We start from the raw sequence: 16,332 nt of genomic DNA, 5'->3' as shown, positions 1-16,332 counted from the left end.
AGAATACAATTCACAAATCACAACAACTCTTGGGCTATACCATATGAAATGATTTTTAACCAAAAACCACGTAAACCAATAATGTTCACAGCAAAAAACGCTCAAGGTTATTGTCAACCAAACAACGATTCAATTTGTTATAATCTACGACTTCACACTCATGATGAAGATCGTTTTCACCATCCCCAAATCCTAAAATTAGCCTCTGGAAGCCATACAGGATGGATTTTTAACCGAGATAAAAAAACATAACAAAATTTATCAAAAAGTTGTTATAGACAAAATGTTCAGTCTAAAAAAATTCACGTTTTACACCAGCTTCAAACCTAAAAGTAGGCACATTTGTTTTAATCCCAAATTGTATCATCCAAAAAGGAATTTCGACAAAACTACAACCTATCCGAAAAGGACCCTTTCAAATAACCGAAAAACCTACAGATGTCACATCTAAACTTATATCATTTTGCCTGCCACGTCTTGAGCTATTTTGATCACTGAAGTGCAAATGTAGCTTGTTGCGCATGTATCGTTTCTTAGAAAAAGGTTATCAACCAAAAATGTGTTTTACAATGAGATTGTTTAGCTAAAAAGTTTTTTGAAGCATTGATTAGGTTGCTTGACTGTTTTTGCTTATATTAAAGAATATCAGTCTGAAAATACCGTGCATGAAATATAGATGTCGAAGGTTTTCGGAAAAGCAACTCAGTATAAGTTTTTCGCCAGTTTTCAAATTCGTCTGATTGTTTCTCTGTGAAGCTCTTTGAGCAAGAATTCGGTTGCGCCATGTAGATTTGTCGTATACTTTTGTCGTTAGAAATACCACAGGTTAAAGAAAAATCAAAGATTTCCGACAAAGCATCAGTGTTCATGTTCAATGTACTCGAGAATTTTTCTGGAAGAAAATCTTTTATTTATTTTGGGCTCAGCCGACTTTTTAGCTGGCTAACGTACGAATTTTTTTGTTTCAAAATAATATGGTTCAGATTTGTTTGTATTTTTTTAAGAGATAATTGCGGTTTGGGGTCTTCGAAAATAAAGCAAGAACTTTGCCTCTTTTTATACCCCATGTGATGCGAAATTCGGCAACGGTGCATTTTCTGTTGCTGGCAGATTATTTGAGCAATCTTATGAATGGTATGTTAATTAATGGTAAAATGGCTGATGTGCACTCGTGTTTGCTATTTTATTAGTGGCTCATGTATGTTATTGCCACTAATATTTGAGATAGATTAAACTCTTTCTGTAAGTATATCTTTCTTTTTGAAAACATTTTTGAGTTTTTGTCTTTTTCTTGAAAGTAACTTCAGTTGAAAAGTTTTCGATTCATTATTTTCTTTTCAGACTTTTAGCTATAAGCAATGCCGCCAGAGAATGGAAAAGTGCAAAGGGGGCAAGTGCTTGTGTATTCCATCATTGGCTGTCCTCACTGCGTGCGAGCGAAGAACTCCCTCCGTCAGGCTGGAATACAGTACGTGGACGTCAGCTTGGACATGTTTTCACCGGAGGTGCAGCAGGAGGCTGTTAGACTCAGTGGGGGCAAGAGTAGTGTTCCTCAGATATTCTTCAATGAGAAGTACATTGGGGGCAACCAGGAACTGCAAGGTGAATATTATCATACTCATCGCCTTACTGGACTTGAAGTTATAGGGAGAAGCCCACAATGTTCCTATTCGATTAGCCTGTTTGAAGTAGCTTTCGGTTAGAAAAAGTTGAAAATTTGAAAAAAAGACCTCTTTTGAAAGTATTCCTCCCACTATCAATGGCGGAGCAATATTAGCCTAGGTGGTAAATTTTTAAATGCTACTTTCATTTGCTTATATATGACGGCAAGGCCAACTATAAATTAATGTTTCGCATCTATTAACTTATCTTAGCAATTAGGCCAAATAGCGCTCGTTTCAGACCAATTTGGAATGTTTTTTTTTGAGCTGGATCAATTCACCGCTAACGCGTTTATAGAACGAAATATATTGCGAGGTATTATATTTATACCTTATTTAATTGGTGTTCCACTTGTAACATGTTTTAGAGGTCCATATCTTGACATATCCAAGCTTTTTCAACATATTTATTTTGCATGTTTAACGAAAGAATTTTTGCTCGTATGAGCTATATCGAATATAACTATGCTTTAGACCTTTTTTCGCTTTACCTGTTTCTAAACTCTAAGCCTATGGTAAGGCGTGCTATAATGTCAGCATGGTAGGGAAGTGTAGTGTGGTGTGTATATGGGATTTTCTTCCAGCTGTATCTATACATTATTTTATGAGCAGTTCACTTGGCAAAGGTTTAGGAAGTCCTCATGTTGACCTGTTGGTAAAAGATAAATACATTGAAGGGCTGAAATGTTACTTCCTCAAGTCGAAAATTTCAAATCTGTTGGAGTGCGAATGCTGCAACTCTTAATTTTCCTGTATTCGTAACACAAATTTGAGGTTTTTGTTTCACTGTTTATTTCACGAATTCTCAAATTCTCATTCCTATGCTGCAAGCTCAAATATGACTGCTTAAATACTTAAAGTCTCCAAGATATGGCGTTTTAAAGATTTTTTGAAGTTGTTTTTAAAAAAGAAAGATTTTAAAAAAATATTGAAGTTTGAATTTCTCAACCCCATTTGAAGCCTTCAAATATGATCGCTCAAATAATTTTAATTTCCAAGATATAGCATTTTTAAGGTTGAAAGTTTCAATCTGAGGTGGGGTGCTGTCAGCGTCCACGCAATGTCTGTAAGTCTGGCCTCTAAATACTCTGCTCAAATCTTTTTGGTTACCAAGATATGGCGTTTTCCATGTTTTTCCGTGTTAAACTAGTTTCAAAAAAACTTTTTCTCTAAAAAGTTTTGAAATCGTTAACCTTGTGGCAGAGTTTTGTAAGGGTAAAATTTGGGGTTATATACACAGTCAGGGTCACATCCGTTCTCAAATTTAACTGGTCAAAATCATTTTACTCTCTGAAATATGGCTTTTTAAAGATTTTTTCAGTTTTTCAAAACTTAGATGAAAAAGATTGAAAAAAACTTGATATTCTCAACCCTATAGAGGGTTGATGTCAAGGTTCGCCTGTGTGTGCAAATCTGGCCTCCTTATAGTACTGCTCAAATTTTTTCGGCTACCGAGATTTGGGTTTTTTTATTGTTTTTTCCTTTATTTTTCAAAAATTTTAGGTTTAAAAAAATTTTCAAAAAGTTGAATTTCTCTAACTACTCCTATAGTTTGCGAGTTTTTCTTTTTAAACATCTCATTTGTAGTTTTCAAGATTTGATAATTTTAGTTTTTTTTTCAACTTTTTTTCACTTATCTTGTTTTTTTTTCGTTGAAAATTTGTTTGATGTTAGCAATTTGAACTGTTAGCAATTGAACCTTAATTGCTGTCTTGTTACAGCTTTAAAACTTTCAAGTTCGTTTTTTTTTGGCCGAGAGGTGACCCCGTTGCCTTGGCACCCTAAGGTCAGGGGCTCGAGTCCCATCCGGACCTCATTTTTTCAGGATGTATGCAATTGACGTTGTTTGGTAAAAAATGAATTGTCGGACTTCTGTTTTTCTGCTCACATTTTGTAGGCTTAATTGCCACATCACCGATTTTATTTGTGCTGCAAGCAACTTTTGTTGTAGATACAAGTGCAATTGTTCTTCAATGTTTCAGGGTGTCTTGAAAGTATTTAAGTTTTGTTTTTTAATTCATTTTTTTCCGGCTCAACTAGTGTCTGCTCAAAGATTGTGGGTTTAGTTTTCTTATAATTGATTTTTTTTTGTTCTGTAAGATGTTTTCATTGAAGTTGCTAGTGCAATTGTTGTTCAATGTAGTGTCAGGGGGGGACTAGAAAGTTTTAGAGTTTTTTAAAACAAAATCTTTTTTTTGGAGCTTAACTTGTCGGCTTAGTTGCCTTATTGCGGATTTTCCTGGTTTTGTAAGCATTCCCTGAAGTTGCAAGTGCAATTTTCGTTCAATGTAGTGTCAAGGGGTCTTGAAAATTTTTACATTTGTTAGATGAGATGATTGTTAGATGAGATGATTTTTTTTGGTTCTCTGCTCAAAAATTGTCGGCTTTGTTTCCATTTCGTAATTTTTGTTCTGTTACTAATTTATGATTAAATTATCTGGCATCTTTTTGCATTGATTTTCTACTCAGACTTACGAAAATTTCAATTTTGGTAGACTTATTTTGAATTTTTCCGACTTCTTAAGTTTTTTTATTTTTGTTATATCGAAAGTGATGCGAAGCTCTGCTTCGCGTCTGTTTAAAAATATGAAAAGTGCAGTTAAATACTGTTGGCTTTTTAGGGCTCTTTTTTGCGTAAAAACTCTCATATCTGATGAAATTCAGTAGTTTTGGAGATATGGATCATTAGGTCAAAAATAACCTAAAAGTTGATTTTATAACTCGTTCAAGTAATGACATAGAAACCCCCTGATGGATGATCGCTGTTTTTGTATGTTTTAGGATTCTTTTTAGCTCAACGATCTATTTGAAGCACCGTAGGTGCGAGTCTTTAGCTAGTTATCTTAAATTAGCAATTTTCAAACCCTCATAAATTTACGAAAAACAATCGCAGGTAAATTAACTTCTTGATTTTGAGCTCAGGGCATCAATATTTTCAGATCAGTAAAGCTTTAGAAAAATTCATTCAAAGACTATTAGTTAAGAAGTCGGAATTGGTATGAAGAAAACGGAATATGAACCAAACCGAGAAAAAAATTCGGTAAGTATCTTTGGAAATCGGAACACGAAGAATAAAAGGTTTTCTTGTGAATATTAGGTATGCAAATACAATTTGCATACATAATCTGGTTTGGCCTTACTGTTGCATAATTTCGTCCGTGCCTCAATGGTAGTTCTAGTAGTTCTAAATGAAGTCGATTGAAGCTTGATCATCAGTGACTGAACAAAAGTTATGGATAGTTGTTTTGAAATCTCAAATGGCGCCTAAAAGAATTTGTTTAGAGCTGATCAACAATAAAGAAGAATGGGACAAGTTAGTTACTTATATAGAGGAAACGGAACCAACAAAAGACAATCCCCAACCGCCAGATGCGTCTCTGGCCAAAAACGAAGAAGCAGCGGGTATGCTGCTGAAATGCGAGGCAGATGAGTATGCGCTGCTGATTGGTCAGCTGAAGTCGGAGGGCGTGATCAGCAGCAAGTCTATGGGTCTCTTCACAAAGGCGAAACAAGGCTTCACGTGAGTTCCCAGTTGTGTATCAGGTATCAATCAATCTATTAAATTCTGAAATTCAGTTCGAAGTGAGCCACGATGAGCGGTCGATTTTTTCCGCAGGAGCTGATGTAAAGATTGGGAGAGCAGTTCTTATGGGTTTGGGTTGGAAGGTAAACTGTTATTTGAAGAGAATTATGAGATCGTATGTTTTTAACATTTTTAAGTGTGTAATTTAGTTTGTTTAAAAGTGTAAAAAACGACTGAATATTTCATAACGATTACCTTGCTGAAGTATTTCCATACTACCTTATCAGAGGTGAATAAATGGTAATTTGTTTAACGTTACTTGCGAGTTGAAAGGAAACATTGCTGCGTTTTATTTAAGTGGCAAGGATTTTGTGAAATGGATGAAGGAGACAAAAGAAGTAGACGAAGCAAAAGCTCGGGAAATAGGACAAGCACTTCTGGACCAGAATTTTAGGTAAAGCGTCCAATTCGCGTTTACTTCAGTCGAATTTTCGAATCGATGAGAAAAGATTTTTAAGTATTTGGTGAACGTACTGAGCTGTTGTTCTATTTTAGTCACAACATAAAGCAACAGCAGTTTAAAAATGACTCAACAGTGTATACGCTCTTAGAAGACACATTCAGCCAGGCACTTAACGCCTCGACTTATGAGTGCGCTGTCGGATCCGCGACTGAAGTCGGCGAGGAGCTGCGTAAGCTCATTCTGAAACTATATGCATTATTTATTTCACCAGATGGGACTGCTGTCGGCTACAGGGGAATGGCAAAAAGCAAAGAGTTTGAGGTCTATGAGAAACTGTCTGCAGAGTTACAACGTGTTGATGTTGCTAACATTACTCGGAACGATAAAGTGGCCTTTTTCATTAATATATACAATGCCATGGTCATCCATGCTACTATAAAGAAAGGGGCGGCTACGAATCTGTGGGCGCGCTATAAATTCTTCAACTGTTCCTATTATATAATAGCTGGAGAGCTCTATTCTTTGCAAGATATCGAAAACGGGATTCTAAGAGGAAACAAAAAAGGCGTGGGGATGCTGAGGGTGCCGTTTCAAAATGGAGATCCACGGAAAGAGTTAGCCTTGGAAAAAGCGGAACCGCTGATTCATTTTGCATTGAATTGTGGAGCTAAAAGTTGTCCCCCGATCAAAACATTTTCTCCAAAAGGTTTACAGGTATAAAATTATAAAATATATCACATCAATAGTTCGTTGAAAAATTGTCTCTAAGTCAAGTCGGAAGTGATAACCCATAGTTAGACCTGGGTTTTTAAACGCGCGTACTAACATTTATTTGTAAAAATGTTTTCCAATGTATTTCCTGACTTATTTTGAATTACTTTTCGTGTCTTCGCTTTAATTCTTCAATTGCGTTTTATAAATTACAGGAGCAGTTGACTACAGCAACTGTGTCGTTCTTGGAGTCAGAGGAGAACTGTTCAGTGGATGAGAAAAATGGTACTGTGACTTTGAGTGAAATATTCAAGTGGTACAGAAGCGATTTCGGAAACAGTGACTTGGAAGTGTGTGAGTTCCTGTTAAAGTATGTTCGAGATGAGAACAAGAAGACTGGTTTGGAGAAGCTACTGGCAGATAAAAAGGTCAAATTGAGATACTCGAAGTACGACTGGGGACACAATGGAAAAAAAGATTAATCGATCTGTACAAGAAGTGTCATTATCAGATGTGAAACCACACATGTATGCATGAAATAACGATGCTTAGTTTAGCGAATTCTAAATGTGCTGGAAATATCTGCTTCTATCCATATCATAATTATAAAAGATTTTTCTGAGCTTTACATTTGAACAACTGATTATTTTTATCTGCCAATATTAATTGGATGTTTAAGTGCCAATGAACACAGTGAAGTTACTTTACCGGTCGTGTCGATTTCACACCAAGTTTGATCTTTCGCGGTTTGACTTTTGATTTCTATTTAAGTTTCTGAAAAATTCATTTGCGAAAAAGAAGGCAAAAAACGCTTTCCGATTACGAAGCAGAAATAGCGAGAAAAAGCATGAACGACTTCTAAATTAGCAAAGTGGATTTTATTTTAAGGAGTAGAATTTATCTTATTTGATAAAACACGTGTCTTCAGAATGTTTCCGCGCCATATTTGAATAACTAGTGCAACATTTGAAACACTAGTGCAATATTTGAAATACTAGTGCAAAATTTTTCCCTGAATAATCAACCAAAACAAATTAGAAAGAAAAAAAATGCGTGTTATCGTGAAAATTTTTCAAATGTGTTTTGTTCAATTTTTTTCACCTTTGTTTTTTTTTACCAGATGCGTTGCAACTCGAAGTTTGTTCACATCTTAACACAGCGTCTCGATTTGTTCACAAATTTTCTCGATGCAATATATAGCTGTTGCTTATCTACAAGATTCAGTTGTGGGTTAATTTTATTAATTTAATGATTTAATTTTAGGCACTTATTTCGGTTTCCTTATTTCGGTTTTCCAATTGTCTGTTGCCTATTTTTGTAGTGTTAGTGCTCCTGTTTGTTATCATCTTTTTGTAAATTGTGTATATTTAGCAAATAATATATTTAATATCTTGAGAGAGTAAATGCAATAAGTTCCAGATTAAATTGTCTATAAAGATTTGAAAATAAAAGAATGTTTGTTTTTGCTTAATAAACTAAGATGGAGTTTTTTCAGATAAATCTGTAAATATGTGGACCACTCGCTACGCACACCGTCTGGCCAAACCAAGCTCTAGATGTATGTCCTCGAGTGCGGCTGAAAAGGTCAGAGTCACTCTGTTCCCGGGTGACGGGATCGGCCCCGAAATCTCATCATCAGTCCAGAAAATCTTCTCGGTAGCGGATGTTCCAATCGTGTGGGAACCGGTAGACGTCACACCCGTGAAGTCTCCTAGTGGCAAATTTATAATACCCCCTGAGTCACTAGAGCCCATGAAGCGAACAAAAATAGGGCTGAAGGGACCTCTGGCAACTCCTATAGGCAAAGGTCACCAGTCATTGAATCTGGCTTTGAGAAAGGCGTTCTCACTGTATGCAAATGTGAGGCCATGCAAGTCTGTTGTGGGATACAAGACAGCCTATGATGATGTGGACATAGTGACTATAAGGGAGAACACAGAGGGAGAGTACTCTGGAATTGAACACGAGATCGTGCCGGGAGTGGTTCAGGTGATCATCAACGGCTTAGCTAGTTTCAATTCAGCTGATGCAACTTGAGCTGAGATGCCTCAATAAATTTGTTTGAAATTTTTAACGGAAAGCAAATTACGCTCCTATTAATTTACGAAAATGCAAATAGCTCGAAAAAGTGTGATCGACTTACTGATTCGAAACTGGATTTAAATTTTCCAGCGGAATATAAATTCGCCGATTAATCCAGTTTTCTTAAACTGGGTTATTTTTTCAACAATAAGTCTAATAGAAGGTTCTGGAAATTGAAGAAATCTAAGGTGATATACATTTTATTCTCTGAAACTCCAATGTTGTTTTTTTTTCGAAAAAATTCATTTTTTTTGTTCTCGAGTTTATTTACATTTTTACGCCAGTGAGCAGCAAGTGTTTTAGTACGAATCTTCTTTTTTTCTAACCTAACTCGCCATTAAAAGTTTTCACTTGTGTGCCTTTTTGCGATAATCACGATCTGTAGCATTGGAAGTTTCATAGCATCTGTTCTCGGCTTTATTTGTGGCTAGTGTTGATGGACTTAGTGAGTCGTTAGTGCGTTTTTATGTCGCAGTAGGTTTGAGTACGAGACGTCACCGAATTTTTACTAATTCGAGGCTTATTTTTACTTTTTCTTACTGCAATTTTTAGAACTCTAGGTCTGCTTTTTGTCGTGTTCTCGCTAGTGTTTGCAAAGCCCAGCTTCGCTTGTTCCAATTTTCTGTTGTCTATGTTTTTGAAGCTCAGCAAAGTGATATATACGAAAAAACTCATTGTATTGTGGTGTCTTTTGCTGCAGAGCATCAAGGTGATAACTGAGAATGCATCGACAAAAGTGTCCAAGTTCGCATTCGACTTCGCCAAAGCGCAAGGAAGACGCAAGGTCACAGCAGTGCACAAGAGCAACATCATGCGCATGTCGGATGGCCTGTTTCTGGACTGTTGCAGGAGGATGAGTGAGAAATACCCAGAGATAGAATTCACAGAGATGTATCTGGACACGCTATGCATGGCAATGGTACAAGACCCAAGTAAGAACACATTAGTTGCTGCAATTATGGAACCTTAAGGCTTCAAGATAACGTGCACTTTTTCATAATTGCAAAGTGTCCGTATTACGAAACCTGGATTGATTTGTGCTTTCACTATGTACGCTTTTAGAACAATTCGATGTTCTGGTGCTTCCCAATCTCTACGGTGACATCTTGAGTGACCTGTGTGCCGGCCTCATAGGGGGACTAGGACTCACTCCATCTGGAAACATCGGAGCAGATGGAGTGGCGATCTTCGAAGCAGTGCACGGAACCGCACCCGACATTGCTGGACAGGACAAAGCTAATCCTACAGCCCTTCTACTTAGTGGAATCATGATGCTGCGTCATCTTCAGATGCACGATCTAGCACAGAAAATCGAACAGGCAATCTTCAAAACGATTACGGAAGGGAAATATTTGACGGGAGATTTGGGAGGGAAATCCTCCTGCTCGGACTATACAAACGCAATCTGTGATAATCTGTAGTTTCTTAACCATTCTTGAATCTAACTGATGAATATGAACATAGACACTTTGAAAAGATGTAGTTCTCACTAACTCCATTAGACTGGCTAATTTTTACAACGGTGAATTAAATGAATTGAAAATATGTTCCATTGCCCTTGCGATAAGCAAGGGTGTTGCAGCCGGGTATTAGACTTTTCTCCTGTGAATTACTTAATAATTAATTCTCTTGTGAATTAACATAATTAATAGTTAACAAGGTCCAAAATGGGGAGAAGGGATAGTTAACAAGATCCCACAGCATGAATCAAACTAGGGGTCATCTCCAAATAGGAATTATCGACAAGTAACAGACAAACTTTGAGCTTTTAATGTATTTTAAATGCGCGTTCTCTTGGAAATTTGTTTTTATGTTGGTTAAATATATCAACTCCGATTTCAGTATCCGTTTTTTTTCTTTTTCGGCTACGAAGGTTTCGCCTTATATTATAGCGTTGTAGCGGCCTCATTATGAGTGGTTTGATAAGCGAAATAAGGTAAACTAAATGTTATGAGGATTTGATTTTTTTTGGGGGCTGAACGTGTGTCTCCTCATTAGGGCGATAATTTGTTACAGGCGACAATTCGCAACAAGGCATTGGCAAGAAGAATACGCTTGCTCCGCTGCGCTTACATCCTGCTTGTGAGTTAGCGTTGCCCGCTTAATCTACTGTTACGAAATGTCACCTGTTACGACTCGTCGATTAATACTAATTTTCGCCTGCAACGAATTGTCGCCTCACGGTCCTTAAGTATTTACAGATTTTTTACTGCTTTTTTTCCGTTTTATTTCGATGCTCAATTAGAATTCAATTGTCTTGCTTGGCATGTTTCACTCAGAAGGAAATTTATTTGATAAAAATCAAGACAAATATATGAAAATTGCGGTAGATATTTTTGTTTCGACAAAAAAATTCTGTGTTTTTTGTCTGATTTTCTGCCGGTTAATTTGACATACTGTTTTTGTAGTGTATCGCAAGTGGCGCGAAGCTTTGCTTCGCCTCTGTGTTAAGTAGTCAAATGTGTGAGCACGCCTAGTCTTGGAGGCGAAAGTGAGTGACCAAATTTAATTCCATTACGATTATCAGAATGAGGAGGAAATCGGTAATATTGGCCTTGTAATTTGAGATAATTATATACGCATCATAGCTATCGAAACTGAGTTTGAATTGAATCAATGTGTCCTTGGGTGGTACAGTGAAATAATTGATCCAGTTAATTGTTCGATCTATGGCGTCCACGTGATCACCTTGATGGCCATGTCCACTGCCGTTTGCACTGCAAGGCTCGAATCATTTCTCATTTTCTCGAACTACATAAAAAGATGACGAAATAGGACGAAAAACACTCTTTTCAAGACAGCATTTCAAAAAGCAGTAACAAAGCCGACAGTCTTGCCACACGATGTTTATTAGATGAAAAGTGCAAGAGCATCTGCAGTTGAGCTGTTCAATTTTTTTGAGTGATGCTATTTTTCGATAAAGAGCAAATGGCAATTTTTTCTCCTTGATATTTTATCGATTGGTATTTTATCGCGCAAAAACGGTAGTTGAACTCAAGTAGTCACAAAAAGCTTAAGAATATGTTAAGTATATGATTTTTGTGGAAGCAAAAAGGCTGCAAACTGCCGATACTTTTGTGCGAAAAATGTGAAGCTTACCCTATTTGTATTCACTCTAGTTACCTCTCCCTCTCTTTATTAGTCAGGACTCACTAGTTATGGGATTTTTACTCTTGCGAGATCAAGTCTCTTGTAATCGTGAACTAGACTTTTAGGGTTCAAGCCCAGGCAGGCTTTTTTCTATTTTTCAATAGTATGATATTTTTTTTCCGATAAATACTGAATCGTCGGGCTTGCGTTTGTCTGCTCTAGTTTTGTCGGCTTAGGTGTCACATGGATTGTTTTAGTGCTGTAAGCAAGTATCATGTTATTTGCAAGTGTTGTTCATTGTAGTTTTTACGGGGGGGGGGACGGCTTAAAATTTTCATAAAATCATTTTTTTTTGGCGCAATTGATGTCTGCTCATAGATTTTCTGGTGGCTTTGTTTCTGCTTCGTAACTTTTGTTGCTGTTTGATAGAAACAGATTTTAGAAAAATGTATGGGATTGAGTTTTTCTAACTTTTCAAGGATTTAAATTTTTTTGCTTTTCTCAAAATATTAAGTTATTCTCAAAAACCTATTTACCATCTTAATAAAAGTGGTACCAATAGAAAGACCGCCAACTCTTTGAGATGCCCGCTAGCCTCTTTTCATCCTACCTTTTTTGCTACATCCTTCGAAAAACTCCGTAGGTTTTCTCGAAAACTATCCTCCCAAATGTGAGATTTTGGTTTCAATGGTGGAAAGGGTACACATGCGGGTAAGCCTAATTTTTTTTATCTGTTGTTAGAAATTTTAAAAACTTTTGGAAAACTAATTTCCCAAATCTGATAATTTGATTTGCTTCAAAAGTACGGGTTTTGGGAAGCTTCGTTCCCTAAACGGCTGTGTTCAATGTTTTTACGGAAACTCCTGAAAATTAGCGGCTAAGTTTTTTTACGCGAAAAATATGACCCTCAAAAAAGTCATGCTTGAGACTTTTTGACCGTTTTGTCAAACTTGTTGGATTTTGTCTGAAACTACCCTACCAAATCTGAGATTTTGGGCTCAATAGAGAAAACGGGTTTTTAAAAGGGACAGTTATGAAGGGACAGTCAGAGAAGTCGAAATACTGATTTTTGACCGTTTTCAATTTTGAATCAAAATTGTGAACTTTTGCCCGTTTTTTTCGAACTTGTATTTTTCTCGAAAACTACCCTACCAAATCTGAGAATTTGCTTTCAATTGAAAGAACGGGTTCTAGGAAACTGCATTGCTTAAGTGGCTCAATCCAAATTTTCTTATGCCAAAATATATGCCATTGTTGAAATCAATTTAGGATTTAGACCGTTTTTGAAGCTTTTTGTCCTGTATCGAAAACTACCATCTCAAATACCAGATTTTGGGTTCAATCAAAAAGAAAATTTTTTTAGCAAAACTCCCCTGTGTAGGGGGCGACATCGAAAACTTCTAACAAAAAAAGGTTACGGCCCTCAAAAAAATCATTGCTTTGTTTTCGTGTCCGATTTTTGGAACGTTGCGGCTCTTCTCGAAAACAAGTCAACCTGATATCAAGGGTTTATTCGTGGCAACAATTTGTAAAGAAATAACTGAGTTTGGGCAAAATTCAATTTTTGAGCTTTCTAATTTACCTATTTCATCACATCAGTGCAGAAAAGCAATAACTTTCAAACAGGTACCTCCAGCTTTTTACTGGAACCCTAGCCTTGTTTGATAAAAACAAATAAAATGAAAATGTATTGAGTTGGATTTTTGGGAAATGTTATGGCCTTTGGAAAATTCCATTTGAAAATTTTCGAGCGTATTTGGAAAAGTTCTGACTTTTCTCGAAAGTTTCTTTCCCAAATCTTAGATTTTGCGTTCAATCAAAATAAACGGTTGTGGTAAGCTAATCTTTAAGCTCAAGTTATGGCCCTTGAAAAAGTCTATTTGGCTTTTCTACTGTTTCTTAAAATATTCGAGTTTTCTCAAAAATTACCCTGCCAATAGTTAGGCTAAGTATTCAATGGAGGAACCCGGTTTTGAAAATTTTGCAGCTTAATTGGCCACGACATTTTTGCAGAAAAAAAAGTAATGTATTTCGGAAAGTCAGATTTTTGAACTTTGAACTTAAGCGAAATTTTTTTTGACAATATAATTTAAAGATAGTTTTTCCTGTACAAGCGGCGACTTTTGATTTTTTGTTAGAAAAATGTTAGTTTTCCAAGATAAAGTCCATTTGAAATAACACATTTCATCCCGCATCATTATAATTAATTCAAAAAATATCAAAGAGCTGCCTCCAACTTAAGCTGGACCTCTAATTATATTTTATCACGACATACGAAAATTTGTTTCACCTGGTTGAATTCAACATTTTTCATTTTTCGACTAATTTTGTTTGTTGTGTATCGCAAGTGGTGCGAAGCTCCGCTTCGCCTCTGTGTAACTATTTAGTTTTTACGATAATTTTTTACGAAGTTATTGGGTAGCCCATCAGAAAGCTAAACTCACTGCCCCTCTCCACCAAAATCTACAAAAATTTATTACGAAAGCTTTTTGCGATGTTTGTGGTTGGAGGATTCCCCTGCTACTTTATTTTGTTTATATTTTTGGAAATGGATAGTGAAAATAAGTATTATGAGTGCTTGTACAAGGGCTTTAAGGTGACATAAAACTTGAGAGTTTCAAATTCTTTATACAATATATTTATCATTTTTCGACTTCGTGGCTGTCATCTCATTTTCTGTTGCTTCTTCAATGTGCTAAATGATTGCTTAATTATTTATCAAAATTCTGACCTTATCGACTTCGTTCATAAGTCGCTTTCTTCCTTCGGGTGCCTCTGAAAGACCAGTGAGAGCCTGTAAACAAAAACATTGTTGTGCACAATTTTTGAGAGCTTGGAACGCCATAATCTGCGAGTAACTAGAGTTACATAATTGCAGTCAATTCGTAAAAATGCTTTTTATTACCGCAATCACGTTACTCCTGGAAAAGCTATCGCTGATATTCGTGCTTTTTAATGGTTATTAATTGTACTCTAGGGGTTTGAACGCAAGACATTCTGTGAAATTCAAGTTAATAGGCAGTTATTTCAGGGAAGTATTAAAATTTTATTGTACATGGATGTCACCTCTTTTTAGCCGATGACCTGATTGCGAATTCTCGAGCAAACAGGGCTGTGCTAAATTGGACCACAAAATTGCGCAAAATATATGTTTCTCTTGAACCGTTATGAATCTTTCATCATTATAAATAGCGCTAAATAATGGCGATTTTGGAAAAAAAGTTTTCCGAACTTTGATAGATTTCGACCAGAAAATGGCATTTTATGCGCACGCACCCCTGTGCAAATTTTGAAGAAATGTTGCATGCAACCTTGTCCCCTAAATTAGCTAGGTGGCCTGTGATCTACGCATTTTTTCCGTTTCCCTCCACCTCAACAAAGCAACCGAAATAAGTGATTCTTAAAATTTTAGATCATCCAATTTTCAATTAACTTGGCCTGCTAACTATGTTTCTTCATATATTACCTTGTAAAAGTACTAATGCGCCATAAAATTGTCACTATTTTATGGCGCAAAAGTAGTTTTACAATTAATATATGAAAAAAAATAGTTAGCAGGCCAAGTTAATTGACAATTGGACAATCTTGAGTATCAATTATTTAAGCCTAGTTATTTTTGTTCAAGCATACAGAGATTTGAATATATAAACTTGAATATAGAGATTTGAAATTTGCGTACAGTGATTTGAATATGTCAACTTGAATATCTAAACTCTAAGTATCAACAAGATTGCTCGTATCAGGGCAAAGCCCTGAATTTTTCGACTGCCTTTTAAGGTTTATGGAGCAGTATTAACATTAAAAAAATGTAATAAAACAAGATAAAATTTTTTTTCTAAATCATCCACTCACATGCCATTTAAAGAACAAAAGGATAGATTTCGCTCCTTGTAACAAAAAAATTATGGCATATAAGCTTCTTTCAACCAATTTTGAAGGAGTTCTAAAACGGATTAACTCTCCGCCTACGCGTTAATAGCGCGAAATAGATCGCGCGTTAATTCTCCCCAAATTGGCCAAAATGGCAATCTTTAAACCCCATAACCGAACAAAAAATGATCACGGGTGAAATATCGTTTTAGATTTGAGCTCAGGACAACAATATATTTCAGATGATAAAAAAAGTTCTGTCAAAAATGGCTAGTAAAAAGTCGAAATTTGTCAGAAGAAAAAAAAGTCCACCCGAGCACAAATATTCCTTTACTTTTCTATCGAAGGTCGGAACAATAATTTTCTTGTTCACAAATTGTGACCAAAAATTATTATTGAATATTTCTTAAGAAAAGACGTAATTTTGGACTGTTCGTTAATCTAAGACCCCTTAGGATTAGTTATTTTGAGTCAATGAACTTTTTGAGCATTGAAATAGACGAAATTTTTCTTTTACGTTATGCTGTTTTGCTGCTCTAGTTAATTTGCATATCCAAAAACAAACAAGACTGTCCGTATCAGGACGAAGCGTTGAATGTTCCGACTGCCTTTTAAGGTTTATGGAGCAGTAATAACATAAACAACATAAAAAAATTAAATGAAATAAAAAAAAATGAAAAATTTTTCTTTCTAATATTTGAAATTTTTTTCGTGACAATCATCCCCCACAAGCCATATAAAAACAAAACAATAGATTTCGCTTTTTGTAACAAATCAATTATGGCAAATGAGCTTCTTTCAACCAATTTGGATCGATTTCTCAGACGGATTAATTATCCGCTTACGCGTTAATAGCGCGAAACATATTGCGAGTTAATTGTCCCAAATTCGCCGAATCGGCAATCTTTAAACCCATTAACTTTACAAAAAAC

General features: G+C 35.9%; 3 protein-coding genes across 3 annotated transcripts in view; 2 read left to right on the top strand and 1 right to left on the bottom strand.

Moving 5' to 3' along the window:
- Window positions 1–1,345: 1,345 nt before the first annotated feature.
- Window positions 1,346–7,761, top strand: LOC134842834 (uncharacterized). The gene is made up of 5 exons (XM_063859332.1): window positions 1,346–1,602; window positions 4,944–5,181; window positions 5,543–5,638; window positions 5,740–6,361; window positions 6,574–7,761. Exons 1-5 carry the CDS (start codon window positions 1,359–1,361, stop codon window positions 6,838–6,840), a joined length of 1,467 nt encoding a protein of 488 aa, XP_063715402.1. The 5' UTR covers window positions 1,346–1,358; the 3' UTR covers window positions 6,841–7,761.
- A 90-nt stretch (window positions 7,762–7,851) lies between these two features.
- Window positions 7,852–9,992, top strand: LOC134842836 (probable isocitrate dehydrogenase [NAD] subunit alpha, mitochondrial). Its single transcript, XM_063859334.1, has 3 exons — window positions 7,852–8,347; window positions 9,141–9,372; window positions 9,503–9,992. Exons 1-3 carry the CDS (start codon window positions 7,868–7,870, stop codon window positions 9,859–9,861), a joined length of 1,071 nt encoding a protein of 356 aa, XP_063715404.1. The 5' UTR covers window positions 7,852–7,867; the 3' UTR covers window positions 9,862–9,992.
- Window positions 9,993–10,932: 940 nt separating this feature from the next.
- The window catches only part of LOC134841108 (radial spoke head 14 homolog), a 147,388-nt gene continuing 141,988 nt past the window's right edge, over window positions 10,933–16,332 (bottom strand). The window contains exons 8-9 of the mRNA XM_063856892.1: window positions 14,262–14,324; window positions 10,933–11,191 (exon numbers count right to left, since the gene is read on the bottom strand). Coding sequence (XP_063712962.1) covers window positions 11,108–11,191; window positions 14,262–14,324 — 147 coding nt within the window. The 3' untranslated portion in view covers window positions 10,933–11,107. The remainder of the gene's footprint in view (window positions 11,192–14,261; window positions 14,325–16,332) is intronic.

This window comes from Symsagittifera roscoffensis, chromosome 3 (assembly GCF_963678635.1).
Source record: "Symsagittifera roscoffensis chromosome 3, txSymRosc1.1, whole genome shotgun sequence".
In the NCBI taxonomy this organism is placed as follows: Eukaryota; Metazoa; Xenacoelomorpha; order Acoela; family Convolutidae; genus Symsagittifera; species Symsagittifera roscoffensis.
This window is presented reverse-complemented; position numbering and strand designations above follow the sequence as displayed.